The 22,342-nt window shown below is 45.8% G+C and overlaps 1 protein-coding gene across 2 annotated transcripts in view; it reads left to right on the forward strand.

Moving 5' to 3' along the window:
* Positions 1 to 22,108, forward strand: part of LOC137322562 (opioid-binding protein/cell adhesion molecule-like) — a 129,090-nt gene extending 106,982 nt beyond the window's left edge. For both annotated transcript variants that reach the window (XM_067985479.1, XM_067985480.1), the window contains one exon: positions 21,550 to 22,108. In XM_067985479.1, the coding sequence (XP_067841580.1) occupies positions 21,550 to 21,633 (84 nt within the window). In that variant the 3' untranslated portion in view covers positions 21,634 to 22,108. The remainder of the gene's footprint in view (positions 1 to 21,549) is intronic.
* The last annotated feature ends 234 nt before the right edge of the window (positions 22,109 to 22,342 follow it).

Below are 22,342 nucleotides of genomic sequence, written 5' to 3' on the forward strand. Positions count from 1 at the left end.
CTGTTTTCTTACTACGAAGGGAAATTAATTTCTTCACTTTGCTTTTTTCCCATGACACGGAAGGTCACTATGTACAAGTAAAGATTTGTTTATAAAGTTGTATTTAAATAAAAATCTAAAGCTCTGAATGGTAAATTTTCATGCTTCAACATAGGCACTAAGGCCCTGAATTTCCACAGAGCTCTCCCAATCTCTTGCAGTAAATTTGGTGGGAGATATTGTTGTCTCTTCAATGCCCAATTTTATTTAAACTATCTCTCCAGGGGTTCTGCCAATCTCCTGCCAGAGAATTCCCACAGAAATTCCAGGCATGAGGGTCAGAAGACGAATCAACTATGTGACAGCATCAAAGCTAAGTCCAATCCTGCCTGCACCTAGCATCTACACACATTAGGGGTGAATTTCCTCCGAGCTGTTCCAGCTCCATTGGATGTGCAGCAGAAACCCAGTCACAACAACAACAACTTGCATTTATTTAGTGCCTTTAACGCAGTAAAACATCCCAAGAGGCTTTGCAGGAACGTTATCAAACACAATTTGACACCGAGCCTAATAAGGAGATATTTGGACAGGTGATCAAAAAGCTTGGTCAAAGAGGTAGGTTTTAAGGAGCCTCTTAAAGAAGCAGAGAGAGATAGAAAGGCGTAGAGGTTTAGGGAGGGAATTCCAGAGCTTAGGGCCTAGGCAGCTGAAGGCACAGCCGCCAATGGTGGTGCGATGAAAATCAGAGATGCACAAGAAGCAAGAATTGGAGGAGCGCTGAGATCTCAAAGGGTTGTAGGGATTTAGGAGGCTACAGAGATAGGGAGTGACGAGGCCACGGAAGGATTTGAAATTAAGGATGAGAGTTTTAAAATCAGGACGTTGCCGGTAAGTAGTGTAAGTCAAGCCAATGTAGGTCAGCAAGCGCAGGGGTGATGAGTGAACGGGACTTGGTGCGAGTTGGGATATGAGCAACAGAGCTTTCAATGAGTTGAAGTTTATGGAGGGTGGAAGATGGGAGGCTGGCCAGGAGAGCATTGGAATAGTCAAGTCTAGAGGTGACAAACGCATTGCGAATGAGGGTTTCAGCAACAGATGAGCTGAGGCAGGGGTGGAGACGGATGATATAGCAGACAGAGGTGGAAGTAGGCGTTCTTGGTGATGGAGCAGATATGTGGTCGGTAGCTCACCTGAGGGTCAAATAGGACGCCAAGGTTGCAAATGGTCTGGTTCAGCCTCAGTCAGTGACCAGTGAGAGGGATGCACATGAACAGTGTTTCAGCCACCCTTCCAGTGAAGTTAAGGTGACAGAGCAAGAACAACTCTGAGGAATTTGCCAATCATTGATTTTTCATCAGTTTGAACCGTGATTTTGGTCAAACAACACTTATTCTTGCAATGCTTTGCACTGGTAAGCACTAGTAAGGCTGGCCAGGAGATTGTCAGGGATTGTCAGTAATAATTGAAAATCCCTTCTGTGATTGAACAGCTGGTTACATCAATACTGTTTTTTTTTATTCGTTCATGGGATGTGGGCGTTGCTGGCGAGGCCGGCATTTATTGCCCATCCCTAATTGCCCTTGAGAAGGTGGTGATGAGCTGCCTTCTTGAACCGCTGCAGTCCGTGTGGTGACGGTTCTCCCACAGTGCTGTTAGGGAGGGAGTTCCAGGATTTTGACCCAGTGACGATGAAGGAACGGCGATATATTTCCAAGTCGGATGGTGTGTGACTTGGAGGGGAACGTGCAGGTGGTGTTGTTCCCATGTGCCTGCTGCCCTTGTCCTTCTAGGTGGTAGAGGTCGTGCGTTTGTGAGGTGCTGTCGAAGCAGCCTTGGCGAGTTGCTGCAGTGCATCCTGTGGATGGTACACACTGCAGCCACGGTACGCCGGTGGTGAAGAAAACAAATGTTTAGGGTGGTGGATGGGATGCCAATCAAGTGGGCTGCTTTGTCCTGGATGGTGTCGAGCTTCTTGAGTGTTGTCAGAACTGCCCTCATCCAAGCAAGAGGAGAGTATTCCATCACACTCCTGACTTGCACCTTATAGATGGTGGAAAGGCTTTGGGAGTCAGGAGGTGAGTCACTCGCTGCAGAATACCCAGCCTCTTACCTGCTCTTGTAGCCACAGTATTTATGTGGCTGGTCCAGTTAAGTTTCTGGTCAATGGTGACCCCCAAGATGTTGATGGTGGGGATTCGGCGATGGCAATGTCGTTGAATATCAATGGGAGGTGGTTAGATTCTCTCTTGTTGGAGATGGTCATTGCCTGGCACTTGTCTGGCACGAATGTTACTTGCCGCTTATCAGCCCAAGCCTGGATGTTGTCCAGGTCTTGCTGCATGCGGGCATGGACTGCTTCATTATCAGAGGGGTTGCGAATGGAACTGAACACTGCAATCATCAGCGAACATCCCCATTTCTGACCTTATGTTGGAGGGCAGGTCATTGATGAAGCAGCTGAAGATGGTTGGGCCTAGAACACTACCCTGAGGAACTCCTGCAGCAATGTCCTTTATGCTAGGTATGACTCCAGCCACTGGAGAGTTTTCCCCCTGATTCCCATTGACCTCAATTTTACTAGGGCTCCTTGGTGCCACACTCGGTCAAATGCTGCCTTGATGTCAAGGGCAGTTCCCCATGTCATATGAAGTATCAATCTGCTATAATGTTATTTTGGTTGTTACCTTATTATTTTATAGCACGTTAAAGGACTGTGTGTAATATTGGACTCCACACTATAGGAAAAATATTGAGACTTTAGAGAGGGCACAACACAGATTCACTAGGATGCTGCCTGGTATGAGGAAATACATAGATGGAGAATGACGTGAAAAATGTTTTTTTTTTGTTAGAACAGCACAAAATAAGGGAGAAATGATAGAAGCGGTTGAAATTATGAAAAGATGGGACTGGGTAGGTAGAAGCAGATTGTTTCCAGTAATTATGGGGTCAAGAACGAGGGGCCATAGATACAAGATTAGTTGTAAGAGATTTAGAACAGAGGGTAGGAGAAACTTCTTCACACAGAGAGTTGTGAAGCTGTGGAATTCACTTTCAGGGTCAGTGGTTGAAGTAGAAACTATGTCAACATTCAAGATTAGATTGAATAGTTGGATGAAGGAAAAGGAGATGAAGGTTAGGAAGGAAAAGGGAATGATGGGATATGGGAACAGGGTGGGCAAATGTAATTGGAACAATTTGTTTGTGTGGAGGGAAATGGCAACATGGACTGGAATGGCCGAATGGCCTTTTTCCATTTCGTATCGTCTTCGTAACATGGTTTAACCGAGCAGCATCCCCTTACCTGTCGCTGTCAAAGTCATCACTCCCCTCAACTTCTTCGCCTCCAGATCATTCTAGGGTACCACCGGGGATATCGCCGGGGTCTGTCAGTCGTCTGCACACAAGTGCATAAGGCTTGTTTCGCAGGGCCTCACACTATGTCAACTTCCCCATGGATGACCTCAGCCAGATGGAGAGGGCAGTGGGATTCCACGCAGTGGCTGGCTTCCCATGGGAACATTGCTACCAGGTCTACAATTGAGCAGGCTATAGGGCTGCTCAAGATGCGCTTCAGGTGCCTTGATCATTCTGGGGGAATGGTTCAATATGCACCAGACAGAGTGGGACGCATTATAGTCGTGTGTTGTGCCCCGCACAACATGGCACAAAAGAGAGGGATGCCACTTCAGGAGGCCCATCCACATCTGCCAACCACATTGAGGAGGAAGAGGAGGAGGCGGCGGAGGAGGAGGAGGAACAACCCATGGGCAGAACAACGGCTCACCTGGCTGCTTGTGAGGCCAGGGAGTCACTGATATGTGAACAGTTCTCCTAACATCAGACAGTGTGAAGGGTCCAGTCCTCACCATCTGGTTAGAGCAGCGGCCACACCACACCGCCCCCCCGCAACCTGCACAAAACAGTCCTGCAACTACACATACACCCACTGTACAGTGACCCAAAGGGTGGCATCAAGTGTGGGCGTTCATGGTGAACCTCATGAAAGGGCCTTATTACAGAAGCCAGTCAAGCATGGCCAAAACATGGCAGTAGTGGTGACAATAATAATATTTCATGTGAGTTTAACAAAAAGCAAACATAAATAAAAAACATGACCAACCGTCAAACACCCTTGTGCATCCCCTTCATGCTTACAAAACCTTCGCCTTTCGCTTCCAACTACTCCTACGTGGTGCTACCCCTGTGGCTGCAGCAGAGATAGTGGCAGGTTGCTTTTGTTCATGCCCTGACCGATTAGATGCTTTGGGCCGATGCCCTCTGCGTTTCGGTGCCCGTGAGGGTCCCTCCAAAGACTGCTCCACCTGCACCTGTGCAGGGGCAGGCTCGGCCACCTGGAGAGGAGGCAGCATTGTGGGTACTGGTTGAGAGGGTGGCAACAGGTGAGACGTGGGGGCGCTTTGAGTGGCATACCCAGTTCCATGTCTCCTTTCGCCATCATCCCTCCCCTGGGCCAGGCCCACACCACTCCTGCCACTCTGCTGGACAACAGTTTGGAGGACCTATGTGAAACCTTGTAAGGCCAGTGTTAGGGTATCTGCCTGCCTGTTTAAGGCGGCAGAATGTTGTTCACCCTGAGTCTGAACGGCCGTTGTTAGAGCCTGAATGGACTCATTGTTGAGCCGTGCTTGAAGCTCCATGGAGGCTAGCCTTCCCTCCATTGCAGACATTCCCGCACTTACCCACGACACTATCTCAGAGAGTTGCTCACGTCCCCGTGACAGTATCTCAGAGATTCCCTCCCACACCTGTGCCACCATTCCACTCATGCAGGAGTTGGATTCCTCCATCCTCTGCGCGATTGTGGAGAGTGCAGGTGGCATCTGTTCAAGTTCTCCTTTTAAAGGATGGCCCCTGGAGAGGAGTGCTCCCACCGACATGGACTCTCCACAGCTGCCCCTGCCACCAGTGTCTGCTCATGCTCACATTTGTGTGGTGACTCACCATGTGCGACCCCAAATAATTGCGGATCGGGACCTACCGAGATGTGAGTATCTGCGCTGTTGGATGGCTCGCTCAGATGCGACAGGTCTTCTGAGGAATTGCCATCTGCCATCACAGCAATCGCTGAAGGCCCTGTAAGAGAACAGAAGGCAATATTAAGCATGATCACAGATGTGTCATGTGGCGATGAGCACACTGAGGATGGCAAGGCATGTTAACATCAATTCATATTGTGTGTGCTGAACGTTAAAGTTCTGTAACCAGACGTTTGTCCGGTGCCAGTCTCGGTGTCCCCGATGGAAGGGCACTCGAGGGTGCGGCTCAGCTCCAGCGCCTCCTGCTCCGCATCTGTGAGTACGACTATCTGTTGTGGACCCCCTCCAGTCCTCACCCGCTCCTGTACATTCTGGGCTCCATTCTCCTATAAGGGGAGAAAGTACAGACGCGTGAGTGAGTGATGGTGACGCAGCCAACCGATGAATGCATTGGTTTGGGTGAAAGAAATGCATCAGAGGGTGAGTATGAGTCGGAGCCATGACATTGTACGAGGAGTGGGTTGAGTGGTAGTGGTGGGATGAGTAATGGGGAGGTGAGAAAGTGCTGAGGAAGTGCAGGTAAGTTGAGGATGAGCTGAGTGGGTGTGAGGAGTGATGTGATGGGGTAGTGTTGGCAGTGCAGATGAGTTGGGGGTGGGGGCGGTGATGTGGAAGACGGAGTGTAGGAGAATGAATAAGTGCACTCACTTTGGCTGACCTAGTTAGGCCATTGAAGCATTTCCTGCACTAGATCCAGGAGCGGGAGATGTTGCTGCTGCTGGTGACCTCCTCTGCCACCTCGAGCCAGGCCTTCCTGGTGGCAGAGGCAGGCCACTTCCTCCCATCGAACACATCCCTCCTCCTCCTCCTCACCCCATCCAGTAGCACCTGGAGTGAGGCATCACTGAATCTAGCAGCAGCCTTTCCCCTGTGCTGCTCCATTGTGCTGTTTGGGTTTTTGCTCCAGGAGCAGCCATTGGAGGACTGCCCCTTTAAATAGAGCTCCTCTAGCTGACAGCCTGTGATGCGGGTGCGCAGTCCACCCGCTGCGCAGGTTTCCAACGGCAAACCCCGGAAGCCACGTTAAGTGGCTCCAATTTACTCGCGATTGCGTAGGGAACATATAGATTTTATTGGGCGGGTTACCCACGCGCCCATTCGCCCCCCCGCTGCCATCCCGCCTCCCTGCTAATATCAGGGCCCATGGGTTAAAACCCCACTATGGTAAATTGTGAAACTTAATTCAAAAAAATCTGGTAATTTGTGGCTGGTACCAGAAAACAAATCACCATGAAAATTGCCAGACTATCATAAAAACCCAACTGGGTCACTAATGTCCTTCAAAGTGTGGGACCTACTACTACAATAGGGTGGTAATAGTAGGGGACTTTAACTTTCCCAACATTGACTGGGACAGCCATAGCATTAGGGGCTTGGATGGAGAGAAATTTGTTGAGTGTATTCAGGAGGAATTTCTCATTCAGTATGTGGATGGCCCGACTAGAGAGGGGGCAAAACTTGACCTCCTCTTGGGAAATAAGGAAGGGCAGGTGACAGAAGTGTTGGTGAGGGATCACTTTGGGACAAGTGATCATAATTCCATTAGTTTTAAGATAGCTATGGAGAAGGATAGGTCTGGCCCAAAAGTTAAAATTCTAAATTGGGGAAAGGCCAATTTTGATGGTATTAGACAGGAACTTTCAGAAGTTGATTGGGAGAGTCTGTTGGCAGGCAAAGGGACGTCTGGTAAGTGGGAGGCTTTCAAAAGTGTGTTAACCAGGGTTCAGGGTAAGCACATTCCTTACAAAGTGAAGGGCAAGGCTGGTAGAAGTAGGGAACCTTGGATGACTCGGGAGATTGAGGCACTAGTCAAAAAGAAGAAGGAGGCATATGACATGCATAGGCAGCTGGGATCAAGTGGATCACTTGAAGAGTATAGAGATTGCCGGAGTAGAGTTAAGAGAGAAATCAGGAGGGCAAAAAGGGGATATGAGATTGCTTTGGCAGATCAGGCAAAGGTGAATCCAAAGAGCTTCTACAAATACATAAAGGGCAAAAGGGTAACTAGGGAGAGAGTAGGGCCTCTTAAGGATCAACAAGGTCATCTATGTGCGGAACCACAAGAGATGGGTGAGATCCTGAAGGAATATTTCACATCGGTATTTACGGTTGAGAAAGGCATGGATGTTAGGGAACTTGGGGAAATAAATAGTGATGTCTTGAGGAGTGTACATATTACAGAGAGGGAGGTGCTGGAAGTCTTAATGCGCATCAAGGTAGATAAATCTCCGGGGCCTGATGAAATGTATCCCAGGACGTTATGGGAGGTTAGGGAGGAAATTGCGGGTCCCCTAGCAGAGATATTTGAATCATCCACCGCTACAGGTGAGGTGCCTGAAGATTGGAGGGTAGCAAATGTTGTGCCTTTGTTTAAGAAGGGCGGCAGGGAAAAGCCTGGGAACTACAGACCAGTGAGCCTGACATCTGTAGTGGGTAAGTTGTTAGAGGGTATTCTGAGGGACAGGATCTACAGGCATTTGGAGAGGCAGGGACTAATTAGGAACAGTCAGCATGGTTTTGTGAGAAGAAAATCATGTCTCACGAATTTGATTGAGTTTTTTGAAGGGGTAACCAAGAAGATAGATGAGGGCTGTGCAGTAGACGTGGTCTACATGGACTTCAGCAAAGCATTTGACAAGGTACCGCATGGTAGGTTGTTACATAAGGTTAAATCTCATGGGATCCAAGGTGAGGTAGCCAATTGGATACAAAATTGGCTTGACGACAGAAGACAGAGGGTGGTTGTAGAGGGTTGTTTTTCAAACTGGATGCCTGTGTCCAGCGGTGTGCCTCAGGGATCGGTGCTGGGTCCGCTGTTATTTGTTATTTATATTAATGATTTGGATGAGAATTTAGGAGGCATGGTTAGTAAGTTTGCAGATGACACCAAGATTGGTGGCATTGTGGACAGTGAAGAAGGTTATCTAGGATTGCAACGGGATCTTGATAAATTGGGCCAGTGGGCCGATGAATGGCAGATGGAGTTTAATTTAGATAAATGTGAGGTGATGCATTTTGGTAGATCGAATCGGGCCAGGACCTACTCCGTTAATGGTAGGGCGTTGGGGAGAGTTATAGAACAAAGAGATCTGGGAGTACAGATTCATAGCTCCTTGAAAGTGGAGTCACAGGTGGATAGGGTGGTGAAGAAGGCATTCAGCATGCTTGGTTTCATTGGTCAGAACATTGAATGCAGGAGTTGGGATGTCTTGTTGAAGTTGTACAGGGCATTGGTGAGGCCACACTTGGAGTACTGTGTACAGTTCTGGTCACCCTATTATAGAAAGGATATTATTAAACTAGAAAGAGTGCAGAAAAGATTTACTAGGATGCTACCGGGACTTGATGGTTTGACTTACAAGGAGAGGTTAGACAGACTGGGACTTTTTTCCCTGGAGAGTAGGAGGTTAAGGGGTGATCTTATAGAAGTCTATAAAATAATGAGGGGCATAGATAAGGTAGATAGTCAAAATCTTTTCCCAAAGGTAGGGGAGTCTATAACGAGGGGGCACAGATTTAAGGTGAGAGGGGAGAGATACAAAAGGGTCCAGAGGGGCAATTTTTTCACTCAAAGGGTGGTGAGTGTCTGGAACGAGCTGCCAGAGGCAGTCGTAGAGGCGGGTACAATTTTGTCTTTTAAAAAGCATTTGGACAGTTACATGGGTAAGATGGGTATAGAGGGATATGGGCCAAGTGCAGGCAATTGGGACTAGCTTAGTGGTATAAACTGGGCGACATGGACATGTTGGGCCGAAGGGCCTGTTTCCATGTTGTAACTTCTATGATTCTATGATTCTATGGTCTGGCCTACACGTGACTCCAGTCCCACACTATATGGTTGACTCTCACTGTCCTCAGGACTCCTAGCTTTTCCAGCGAAGAACAAAATAAAAGAAGAATCCATTTTGTTACCTGTTACACCATGCCCATTATCGTCCCAGTTTCCTTTTATTTGTTATTGAATTTTATTAATTGCAATTATTGTGTGTTCTTGTATTGAAGACAGAGTTTCTTCTTTATTAAATTTATAATTAAATTAACCCTGTGTACAGATCCTTGGCATTACTGCGGTCAGTGCTGAAACTCTTGTCTTCCAACATTGCAAAAGTATTCAAATGACAGTTTGGACCTGTTGCTACTAGACATCCCACTCACACACGCACAGACATAGAAAGGGTAATTTTACAAGTTCATGGAGCTTCACTTGCCAGGAGCACACATTGGGAATTCAGGAGCGAAGCTCCCCCTAATTTTCTGCCCAATTGGGGACTGCAAGCTCAAATGGATGAAACTATGCACCAACATAGCAACAGCACAGGAAACAGAACAGGGCACTAGGGTTCTGGTGAAGTGGTTCTAATAAGAATTAAAGACTTAACATGTAAAATTTTTCAAGAGAATTTTTGCCGCTGTTGACCGGAGGTCACCGGTTACGGTTATTAGCTTAGTACAAAGAGGAGAAGAGTCAATTCTCTCTTAACTCTCAATTCGCTTTATTCACGCCGTTAGATCATATACATATAGCTTATATGTCTGGTATAGACATGCAGTTTGCACCAGGTTATACAGTTTTATACCCAAACTAGGATCTAAACGCTATACGTCTGGTTAGATATAGACATGCAGTTTGCACCAGGTTATACAGTTTTATACCCAAACTAGGATCTAAACGCTATACGTCTGGTTAGATATAGACATGCAGTTTGCACCAGGTTATACAGTTTTATACCCAAACTAGGATCTAAACGCTATACGTCTGGTTAGATATAGACATGCAGTTTGCACCAGGTTATACAGTTTTATACCCAAACTAGGATCTAAACACACACCCACTAGGTTTCTCTGACACTCCCTGAGTGGTCACAGAATATAAAGGATAATACCCGAAAAGGAGAGCGGACGCTGGCCAGGTGTTCCGTTCTCTCTCTCTCTCTCGACGTCGTCTCTACGTCCCTGACGTACGTTCTTCCACTTCCGCGATGGTTGGTCTCTGGAGTCTTTCCTCGCTCCAGGCCCCAGATTCTTCATTCTTATTCTGAATCTTATCTCCTCAAGCTGTGTTGTCTCACTCTTCCGTTGGTTTAGGCTTGCTCGCCTAGTCTGTGTCTTCTCCTCATTGGCTCTATCCCAAGGACTTAGGTAGCATTACCTCATTACTCCTTTTCTAAATAAGGATTTGTGTCTTTCACAAAACCTAGCTAATTCAAACCGGTTCCAGCCAGCTCAGGCCAGTGACTGAACTCAGGTTACTTCAGGTCAAAAGTTGCTCTTGCCTGTGTGTCAGCAGCTGGGAATCTCAGGTTACTGCAGCCCCTGGCCAACACCATCTAGTTAGAAGAAATGCTGTCCCGATAATTCACACAATGAGCCGTGTGATACAGAGGTCATTAGTCTGTACAGAGTTATTGATCAAGGCGGGGATAGCACTGGGAACACTACAATTGCTCTCTGTGTCCCCTAGGTTTAGGGAAGGTGAACGAATCAGTCAGGATTTCTACTTCTGATTGTTATTAAAAAATATCTGTAGGTGTGGATGTTGGCTGGTTGCAGGAATTGGCTTGCAATGGATGCCTCCATAGTTGAATAGCTAGCTGATGCTTCTAGGAACTTCCTTAGAGCTTCTCCCACACTGTTGCCTTAACCTCAACGGATACCCCTTTTACATTCCATTACATTCGCGTTCCCACTGAACTTTCGCCAAAGTTACAGCAGCAAATCCCCGAGGGAACTCCCAGCATCAGTACCAGGGCTCACACTTGAAGAATGGGACCCAGTATGTGATGTTAATGTGTGACCCAGCCTAGTGGATCTAGAATTGGTTAAAAACAGGATTTCTCCCATGAATTCCCATGCACTCAATTCCTCGGGTACAGCATCAGAATAAAAACAAGCACAGTATCCTGCAATTCTCCCTTAGGGAGGGAGGAGCGAATCTGGGAGAATCTCCCAGACTTTCTGACGAGCAGTGCCAGAGCGACATTGGCAGACACCTGCTCCCTCACCCATGTGACCATGAGAAACCATTAACGATTCGGACTCAGGAATCAGAAGTACAATTTGAAAATTTGCGGACGACACCAAATTGGTGGGTGTAGTTAATACAAAGGAAGAATGTGTTAAAATGCAAGAGGGCATTAATAAACTTGCAGAATGTGCATGTATTTGACAAATGAATTTCAATATAGATAAATGTGAGGTGGTGCATTTTGGTAGGAAGAATAAAGAGGCCACATACTGTTTGGATAATAAGAGGCTTAATGAGGTACAGGTCCAAAGGGATCTCAGGGTACAGGTACACAAATCACTAAAAGTTGCGCTGCAGGTTAATAAGGCCATAACAAAGGCAAACCAAGCACTGGGGTTCATTTCTAGAGGAATAGAATAGAGTTGAAAAGCAGAGGTGTTATACTCGGATAGAAATCTTGGTTAGACCACATATGGAATACTGTGCACAGTTCTGGTCTCCATATTATAAAAAGGAAATAGAGGCATTGGAGAAGGTACAAAAAAGATTTACAAGGATGATACCAGAACTGAGAGGATATACTTATCAGGAATGGCTGAACAGGCTGGGGCTCTTTTCCCTTGAAAAGAGAAGGCTGAGGAGTGACCTGATAGAGGTCTTTAAGATAATTAAAGGGTTTGATAGGGTAGACATAGAGAAAACATTTCGACTTGTGAGGGAGTCTAAAACTAGAGGTCATAAATATAAGATAGTCACTAATAAATCCAATAGGGAATTCAGGAGAAACTTCTTTACCTAAAGAGTGTGCAACGCGCTATCACAAGGAGTAGTTGAGGCAAATAGCATAAATGCATTTAAGGGGAAGCTAAATAAGCACATGAGGGAGAAAGGAATGCTGATAGTGTTAGATGAAGTATTGAGGGTGGAGGCTACAGTGGAACATCCACCTGAGAGGGCAGACATCTGGTTTGGTTTAACATCTCATCCAAGAAACAGGTTCATTACACATCACATACGTTTAAAGTAAAGTCAAAACTACACTCTGCCTTAAACACAAGGGAAACAACTGGTGCTGCTGCATTAGTCACACCCAATGTACAACTAAACGAAAATACAAGTGGTAGTTTCACTTTCTTCCACTTCTATTTAATTAATGCTGATGCTCCCTCAATACAAAGCATCCAAAACATTCTGTAGCCAATGCCTGCCGGTTTCTCCTCCATTCCTGCCAGCCATTTAACAAATTAACAATGACAATTTTCCAAAGGCATGCCCGGATACAGGGGGCATGATTTTAATTTGGAGCCAGGAACATAGCGGGTGGGTAGATTTTTGCATCGGTCAAGTCAGTGCATCGGAATCTGCGATCGCAACTCAATTGAAGACAATTATTTTTGCTTCCGGGTTTCCCACATGACAGCTAGCCAGATTGACAGGCTGGTTGCCTGTCGGGAGAGAAAGCAGCTGAGGAGCGGATGCCAGAAAAGTCTGAGTTGTGGGGGGTCAGAGACAGTGAGGGGGGGACGGGGGTGTGGAGACATCAGCGGAGGGGTCGGAGACATCGGGGGGGGGGGGCGGAAGTCGGAGACATCAGGGGGGTCTCGACCATCAGGGGGGGTCTTGGCCATCGGTTGGAGGGGTCTCAGGATGAATGTTGGTTTAAATCCTAACCATCAATTTCTGAGATGGGGTTGGTTGAGGGTGAATGGGCGTTTGTGATCCAAGTCAGAATTTCTGCTCAGTGACGGGTAGGAGGAGGTTTGTTGTCCTTTCCTGGATTTTCATGGATGTTTACTCTTTGCAGGTTACACATCTTGCTGTATTTTTAAAGTACTCTACACTTCCTTATGTTTACAAAGAACTTCAGTATTTTATTACTGACCAGAGCAATAGTGATAGGGGATTCTACAGTTAGAGGAGCAAACAGGAGATTCTGCAGCCGTGATTCCAGGATGGTATGTTGCCTTCCTAGTGCCAGGGTCAAGGATGTCACTGATGTCGCTGCAGTACTTTCTGGGGGAGAGGGTGAACAGTTGTGCCCATATCAGTACCAAAAATATAGGCAGAAAGAGGGATGAGGTCCTGCAGGCAGATTTTAAGGAGTTAGGAAAGAAATTAAGAAGCAGGACCTCAAAGGTAGTAATCTCCGGATTACTCCCTGTGCCATGCGCTAGTGAGTATAGAAATAGGACGATAGAGCAGATGAATGCGTGGCTGGAGAGATGGTGCAGGAGGGAGGGCTTTAGATTCCTGGGGCATTTGGACCAGTACTGTGGAAGGTGGGACCTGTACAGGCTGGACCGATTCCACCTCAATGGAACTGGGGCCAATGTCCTTGCGGGGAGGTTCGCTAGTGCTGCAAGGGGGTTTTAAACTAACTTGGAAGGGGGATGGGCACTAGGATATAGCAATGGAAAGGAGAAACAAGGGGCACAAAGGATTGGGGGAGAAAGATAGCACTAGAGCAAGTAATAATACAATTTTCGGTGGGATCAAACTAAGAGAGAGTACAAGAAAGTCTAAGACTGGTTTGCAGTGCATGTGTGTAAACGCATGAAGCGTGGTAAACAAGGTTGGTGAAAATGGGAATACGATGTCGTAGCGATAACGGAGACCTGGCTCAAAAAAGGGGCAAGATTGGTACTAAATATTCCTGGATACAAGGTATTCAGGAAAGATAGGGAAGGAAAGAAAGGAGGGGGGGTGGCAGTATTGATTAAGGAGAATATTGCAATACTGGAGAGCAAGGATGTCCTGGAGGGGTCAAGGACAGAATCTATTTAGTTAGATTTAAGAAATAAAAGAGGTGCCATTACACCACTAGGTGTTTTCTATAGGCCACCAACTAGTGGGAAGGATATAGAGGAGCAAATTTGCAGGGAAATTACAGAGGTCCAAAAGCTATAGAGTAGTGATAACTGGGGACTTCATTACCCTAATATAGACTGGGATAATAATAATAATATAACGGGCAAAGAGAGGGAGGAATTTTTGAAAGGTGTCCAGGATAACTTTCTTAACCAGTACGTTTCCAGCCCAATGAGGAAGGAGACATTGCTGGGCTTAGTTCAGGGGAATGAGGTGGGCCAAGTGGAGCAAGTGTCAGTGGGGGAGCATTTAGGGAGCAGCAATCATAGTATCGTAAGGTTTAGAATAGCTATGGAAAAGGACACGGACCACTCTAAAGTAAAAATACTCAATTGGAGGATGGCCAATTTCAATGGGATGAGAATAGATCTGGCCCGGGTAAATTGGAATCCAAGATTGGCAGGCAAAACTGTAATTGAACAGTGGCCGGCCTTTAAAGAGGAGATGATTCAGGTACACTCATTCCCATGAGGCAGAAAGGTAGGGCAACTAAAGTCAGAGCTCCCTGGATGACAAAAGAGATAGTGAGTAAAATGAAATGGAAAAAAGGATGTGTATGACAGATGTCAGCTTGATAACACAAGTGAGAACCAGGCAGAATATAGACAGTTCAGAGGAGAAGTGAAAAATGAAATAAGAGGGGCAAAGAGAGAATATGAGAATAGACTGGCGGCCAACATAAAAGGGAATCCAAAAGTCTTCTACAGGCATGTAAACAGTAAACGGGTATTAAGAGGAGGGGTGGGGCTGATTAGAGACCATAAAGGAGATCTACTCATTGAGGCAGAGGGGATGGATGAGGTACTAAATGAATACTTTGCATCTGTCTTTACCAAGGAAGAAGATGCTGCCACAGTCTCAGTAAAGGAAGATATAGTTGAGATACTGGATGGGCTAAAAATTGATAAAGAAGAGGTACTAGAAAGGCTAGCTGTACTTAAAGTAGATAAGTCACCCGGTCCGGATGTGATGCATCCTAGGTTGCTGAGGGAAGCAAGGGTGGAAATTGCGGAGACACTGGCCATAATCTTCCAAACATCTGTAGATACAGGGGTGGTGCCAGAGGACTGGAGAATTGCAAATGTTACACCCTTGTTCAGAAAAGGGTGTAAGGATAAACCCAGCAACTACAGGCCAGTCAGTATAACCTCAGTGGTGGGGAAACTTTTAGAAACGATAATCCAGGATAGAATTACCAGTCACTTGGATGATTGTGGATTGATTAGGGAAAGCCAGCACGGATTTGTTGAAGGCAAATCGTGTTTAACTAACCTGATAGAGTTTTTTGATGAGGTAACATGAGGGCAATGCAGTTGATGTGGTGTATTTAGACTTTCAAAAGGAGTTTGACAAAGTGCCGCATTGTAGGCTTATCATCAAGATTGCGGCCCATGGAATAAAGGGGGCAGTAGCAACATGGATACTGAATTGGCTAAGGGACAGGAAACAGAGAGTAGTGGTGAATGGTTCCTTTACGGACTGGAGGGAGGTATACAGTGATGTTCCCCAGGGGTCAGTGCTGGGACCACTGCTTTTCTTGATATATATTAATGACTTAGACTTGGGTGTACAGGCCACAATTTCAAAATTTGCAGATGACACAAAACTTGGAAGGGTAGTAAACAGTGAGGAGGATAGTGATAGACTTCAGGAGGATATAGACAAGCTGGTGGCATGGACGGATATGTGGCAGATGAAATTTAACACAGAAAAATGTGAAGTGATACATTTCGGTAGGAAGAATGAGGAGAGGCAATATAAACTGGAGGGCACAACTCTAAAAGGGGTAAAGGAACAGAGAGATCTGGGGGTATATGTGCACAAATCGTTGAAGGTGACAGGGCAGGTTGAGAAAGCGGTTAAAAAATATGGGACCCTGGGCTTTATAAATAGAGGCATAGAGTACAAAAGTATGAAAGTCATGATAAACCTTTATAAAACACTGGTTCGGCCACAACTGGAGTATTGTGTCCAGTTCTGGGCACTGCACTTTAGGAAAGATGTGAAGACCTTAGAGAGGGTGCAGAAGAGATTTTTTAAAAATTCGTTCATGGGATGCGGGCGTCGCTGGCAACGCCAGCATTTATTGCCCATCCCTAATTGCCCTTGAGAAGGTGGCGGTGAGCCGCCTTCTTGAACCGCTGCAGTCCGTGTGGTGAAGGTTCTCCCACAGTGCTGTTAGGAAGGGAGTTCCAGGATTTTGACCCAGCAATGATGAAGGAACGGTGATATATTTCCAAGTCGGGATTGTTGGCCAGGGGTTGCAGAAAACTACTGAGGTTATTTCGAATTGCTAACAAAGACACTGACTTTTGAACTGAAGTGATCTGGAGTTCAGTCACTGGTCAGAGCTGGCCGGAACAGGTTTGAATTAGTTTTGCTTCTAAGGGACAAAGGAGCTGTGATGAGACACCAGTCCTTATTTAGAAAAGGAGTAATGAGGTGATGCTCCCTAACCCCTTGGAACAGAGCCAATCAGGGGATGACACCGACCACTCGAGGAACTTTAAGCCAACCGGAGAAGACAGCATCATTCGAAAAGACAGACTTGGGAATAAGACTGAAGAATTGCAGGCTTGGTGCCAGTGTGTATGTGAGACTCCGGAGACTAACCATTGTGAAAGTGGGAGACCCTACATCAGGGACGTAGAGACTACATCAGGGACGTAGAGACGACGTCAAGAGAGATAGAACGAAATGCCTGGCCAGCGTCAGCTCTCCTTTCCGGGTAATATAATATCCTTTCTATTCTGTGACCACTCAGGGAGTGTTAGTCAGAGAAACCTAGTGGGTGTGCGTTTGAATCCTAGTTTGGGTATAAAACTGTATAACCTGTTGTAAACTGCATTCCTATATCTAACCAGACGTATAAGCAGTATGTACATGATATAATAACATTAATAAAGTGAATTGAGAATTAAGAGAGAATTGACACTTCTGCTCTGTGTACTAAGCCAATAACCGTAACCGGTGACCTCCGGTCAACAGGATGGTCTGTGACTTGAAGGGGAACGTGCAGGTAGTGTTGTTCCCATGTGCCTGTTGCCCTTGTCCTTCCAGGTAGTAGAGGTCGCAGGTTTGGGAGATGCTGTTGAAGAAGCCTTGGTGAGTTATTGCAGTGCATCCTGTAGATGGTACACACTGCAGCCACTGTGTGCCAATGGTGAAGGGAGTGAATGTTTAGAGTGGTGAATGGGGTGCCAATCAAATGGGCTGCTTTGTCCTTGATGGTGTCGAGCTTCTTGAGTGTTGTTGGAGCTGCACTCATCCAGGCAAGTGGAGAGTATTCCATCACACTCCTGATTTGTGCCTTGAAGGAAGGGCTTTGGGGAGTCAGGAGGTGAGTCACTTGCCGCAGAATACCCAGCCTCTGACCTGCTCCTGTAGCCACAGTATTTATGTGGCTGGTCCAGTTAAGTTTCTGGTCAATGGTGACCCCGAGGATGTTGATGGTGGGGGATTCGGGGATGGTAGTGTCGTTGAACGTTATGAATAATTCCGGGGATGAGGGACTTTACTTACACGGATAGACTGGAGAAGCTGAGATTGTTCTCCTTGGAACAGAGACAGTTGCGAGGAGATTTGATAGAGAGAAACTGTTCCCATTGGTGGAAGGGTCAAGGAACAGAGGACATAGATTTAAGGTGATTGGCAAAAGAACCAAAGGTGAAATGAGGAAAAACTTTTTAACACAGCGAGTGGTTAGGATCTGGAATCCACTGCCTGAGGGCGTGGTGGAGGCAGATTCAATCATGGCCTTCAAAAGGGAACAGGATAATTACTTGAAAGTAAAAAATTTGCAGGGCTACGGGGATAGGGCTGGTTTGCTCTTGCATAGAACCGGCGTGGATGCGATGGGCCAAATGGCCTCCTTCCGTGCTGTAACCTTTGTATGATTCTATATATTGTTGTTTAGAAGCCAGCAGACAACATATACCAATATTAAACAAGGAGAGACCTGCAGCCAATGTACTGAAGTTGAGCAGGAAGTCAATAGGAGCCACCAGCATCTCACACCCATTGCAGTACATGCCGGTCTGCATTTGATAAGGTCCCACACAAGAGGTTAGTGTGCAAAATTAAAGCACATGGGATTGGGAGGAATATACTGGCATGGATTGAGAATTGGTCGACAGACAGGAAACAGACAGTAGGAATAAACCGGTCTTTTTCTGGGTGGCAGGCAGTGACTAGTGGGGTACCGCAGGATCAGTGCTTGGGCCCCAGCTATTCAAAGTATCTATCAATGATTTGAATGAGGGAACTAAATGTAACATTTCCAAATTTGCAAACGACACAAAGCTGGGGTGGAATGTGAGCTGTGAGGAGGATGCAAAGAGGCTCCAATGTGATTTAGACAAGTTGGGTGAGTGGGCAAAAACATGGCAGATGCAGTATAACGTGGATAAATGTGAGGTTATCCACTTTGGTTGTAAAAAAAGAAAGGCAGATTATTATCTGAATGGTGATAGATTGGGAAAAGGGGAGGTGCAACGAAACCTGGGTATCCTTGTACGCCAGTCACTGAAAGCTAGCATTCAGGTGCAGCAAGCAGTTAGCAAGGCGAATGGTATGTTGGCCTTCATTGCAAGAGGATTTGAGTACAGGAGCAGGGATGTCTTACTACAGTTATACAGGGCCTTGGTGAGACCACATCTGGAGTATTGTGTGCAGTTTTGGTCTCCTTATCTGAGGAAGGATGCCCTTGGCATGGAGGGAGTGCAATGAAGGTTTACCAGACTGATTCCTGGGATGGCAGAACTGACGAATGAGGAGAGATTGGGTCGACTAGGTCTATATTCACTAGAGTTTAGAAGAATGAGAGGTGATCTCACTGAAACATATAAAACATATAAAACAGGACTAGACAGACCAAATGCAGGGAGGATGGTACAAAGGCTGGGGAGTCCAGAACCAGGGGTCACAGTCTTAGGATACGGGGTATGCCATTTAGAACCAAGATGAGGAGAAATTTCTTCACTGAGAGGGATGTGAACCTGTGGAATTCTCTACCACAGAAGGCAGTGGAGGCCAAGTCATTAGATGTATTCAAGAAGGAGATAGATATATTTCTTAATGTTAAAGGGATCAAGGGACATGGGGAAAAAGCGGGAACAGGGTACTGAGTTAGACGATCAGCCATGATCATTTTGAATCACGGAGCAGGCCCGAAGGACCGAATGGGCTACTCTTGTTCCTATTTTCTATGTTTCTGTGAGGCTGCACGTGGAAGAGGGGATGAAGAGCTGGCTCCAGATTCAGGCCAGGAATACGGAACATTATTCCAGGGTGAGCAGCAGAGAAGCGCTTTGATGATCAGTGATAAGTAACATTCATATTTTGAAATTCCTAACAGCACCAGCACTAGCATAAGCATGAAAAGATGTAAAGCATAACGGATGTCTCTGGCCATTATTTTCTGCTGCAAATGGGAAATGTGGTAGATTCAATCAAAGGGCCTGTCAACCATTGCTGAGGGAAGACTCATCTGAGGTAAAAGAAGGAGCTTTAGGAACTCTGGTGTGGAAAGTAGATTTATTAGAGCAGATATGACAGAGAAGGGGTAAATTAGAGAAAGGGATTTACTAGATATGGGGAGCGATGAAATACAATCCAAATAGTTGTCGGAGTTCGAACTTGTAATAAAAATCTATGGAAAGCCTATTGCCAAAGATGGAGAGAGAGAGTCAAAAGAAGAAGGGAAGATGAAGAATAGATTAGAATTAGACAAATATTTGGAGTGCTAGAATTTATATTAGCAAAATAGCCAAGTTCTTAAAAAATTGTATGATTCTTTCAAGTAACTTGATTGCAGAATATTCCAAATATTTCAAATTTTGTCATCATTCTTAAAAATATAAGCTTGTGCACATATTCAAGATTGATTCAGGATGTTAACAATTGATTATTTTCTGAATTTTGGGAAGACCGAAGCCATTGTCTTTGCTCCCCGTTGCAAACTCCGTTCTCTAGCCACCGACTCCATCCATCTCCCTGGACACTGTCTGAGGCTGAACCAGACCGTTCTCAACTACGGTGTCCTATTTGATCCTGATATGAGCTTCCAACCACATATCCGCTCAACCACCAAGACCACCTACTTCCACCTTCATAACGTTGCTCGTCTCCGCTTCTGCCTCAGCTCATCTGCTGCTGAAACCCTCACCCATGCCTTTGTTACCTCCAGACTACTCCAATGGTGTCCTGGCTGGCCTCCCATCTTCCACCGTCCATGAACTTGAACTCATCCAAAACTCGGCTGCCCGTATCCTAACTTGCACCAAATCCTGTTTTCCCATCAACCCCGTGCTCGGTGACCTACATTGGCTCCCAGTCCAGCAATGCCTTGATTTTAAAATTCTCATCCTTGTTTTGAAATCCCTCCATGGCCTCGCCCCTCCCTATCTCTGTAACCTCCTCAAGCCCTACAAATCTCCAAGATCTCTGCGCTCCTCCAATTCTTGCCTCTTCTGCATCCCCAATTTTAATCACTCCATCATTAGTGGCCGTGCCTTCAGCTGCCTAGGTCCTAAGCTCTGGAATTCCCTTCCTAAACCTCTCTGTCTCTCTACCTCTCTCTCCTCCTTTATGATGCTCCTTAAAACCTATCTCTTTGACCAAGCTTTTGGTCACCTGTCCTAATCCCTCCTTATGTGGCTCAGTGTCAAATTTTGTTTGCTAACGCTTCTGTGAAGTGCCTTGGGACGTTTTCCTATGTTAAAGGCGCTATATAAATGCAAGTTGTTGTTGTTGAATCTTTAATTTAATTGAGTGATGTCTGCAAGAGTGAATAGAGACCCAACACAAAGAAATCTCAGCGTTTGCCTGAGAGAACTGAGAGACCAGCTGCGATACCTATTTATATGTGTTAATCACAGGTTTAAAAGGCCAAATCAACTTCGGCTGCATCTCGCCTCTATTTCAATGGCGAGATGCAGAAGCCATGGGAAACCCGTGCAGGTGAGGTTAAATTTGTTTCAGACATAGAATCAACAAAAACTTAAGTACCTCAACCTTTTCCCAAAGGTAGGGGAGTCTATAACGAGGGGACATAGATTTAAGGTGAGAGGGGAGAGATACAAAAGGGTCCAGAGGGGCAATTTTTTCACTCAAAGGGTGGTGAGTGTCTGGAACGAGCTGCCAGAGGCAGTAGTAGAGGCGGGTACAATTTTGTCTTTTAAAAAGCATTTGGACAGTTACATGGGTAAGATGGATATAGAGGGATATGGGCCAAGTGCAGGCAATTGGGACTAGCTTAGTGGTATAAACTGGGCGACATGGACATGTTGGGCCGAAGGGCCTGTTTCCATGTTGTAAACTTCTATGATTCTATGATTCTAACTATTTCAATGTGGTAAATTACCCCTTTAACAATCCACCTGCTGGCATTAAGTGGGGACGGGACTTCAGGTTTCGGATGCGCATGCACATCCAAACGCACCTGGGTTTAACCCAGAAGTGGGTGCGTTTGGAGCCAGGTTCCAGTCGTGCCTCAAAAAGGTATTATTTTAACCTCCCATCCACCCGTTCTTTGGGGTTAGACTCTGCGCCTCCAGCTCTATCTCTGGTATTTATAAATCCACAGATCCACAGAGGTATGATCGGGAGTTAAATCATGTTACTTTAAATTGCTTTTTACTATCTGAAACTAAGCATCTGTTCTGTTCCCCCTAGGCACCGAATGAAGCCGTTTCTGAGCACGATTACTGTGAAAGAATCAACTCAGTTTACGATACATCAAGACCAAATCCTCAATAAAAGCCTTTGGGCTATTTAGCACGTCCAAGATTTTTTTCCCTTCGATATTGATCTGTATATATTTAGCAAAGAGTATAGTTTTTCTGATTGTGACATAGAACAGTGCATTTACATTTTTGCCAGTGATTTATGCTGGGTTGGCAATGCACTGAACAATAACACAGAGATAATTATAGGCTTGAATCAGGATCAAGACTTGTGTCTCATCAAGAATTATAATAAGGAGGAGACTGGCTCATTAAAACACTGCACTTAGATTGACATTTACTTCCCCATGTTGGTGATCGACAGAGACAAGCTCCTGTCTTGGCCTCTCTCGTTATAGTCAAGTAGATTCCTACCAATGCTGGCAGCACTGTAACGGTATTTGTATGTAAATGGATTTCTAAATGAGCTTGCCACCTTATGTTAAAAATAAATGCTTTCCTGATGGCTCAATAGATAATGATGCAGTGTGATGTCGTACTGAGCCAAGCGGGGAGTTATCTTCAATCTGTGGTCTGTGCCAAATTGCCTGATTTAAGTTAGGCAGTAATTAAGCTGCTACAATTGGCATCCATGTCCCTGACCTAGGGTTGGGAAATTTCAACCAAGTTCCCATTCCTGATCAATGTCACAGTGAGTTCTGGCTCTGAAACATGTGGGTGTCAGGTGAGGACAGGATCAGGCTTCCACAGTTATGTAGCATACAGCAACTCAGTATCTAGAG

Source organism: Heptranchias perlo, chromosome 6 (genome assembly GCF_035084215.1).
Source record: "Heptranchias perlo isolate sHepPer1 chromosome 6, sHepPer1.hap1, whole genome shotgun sequence".
NCBI lineage: Eukaryota > Metazoa > Chordata > Chondrichthyes > Hexanchiformes > Hexanchidae > Heptranchias > Heptranchias perlo.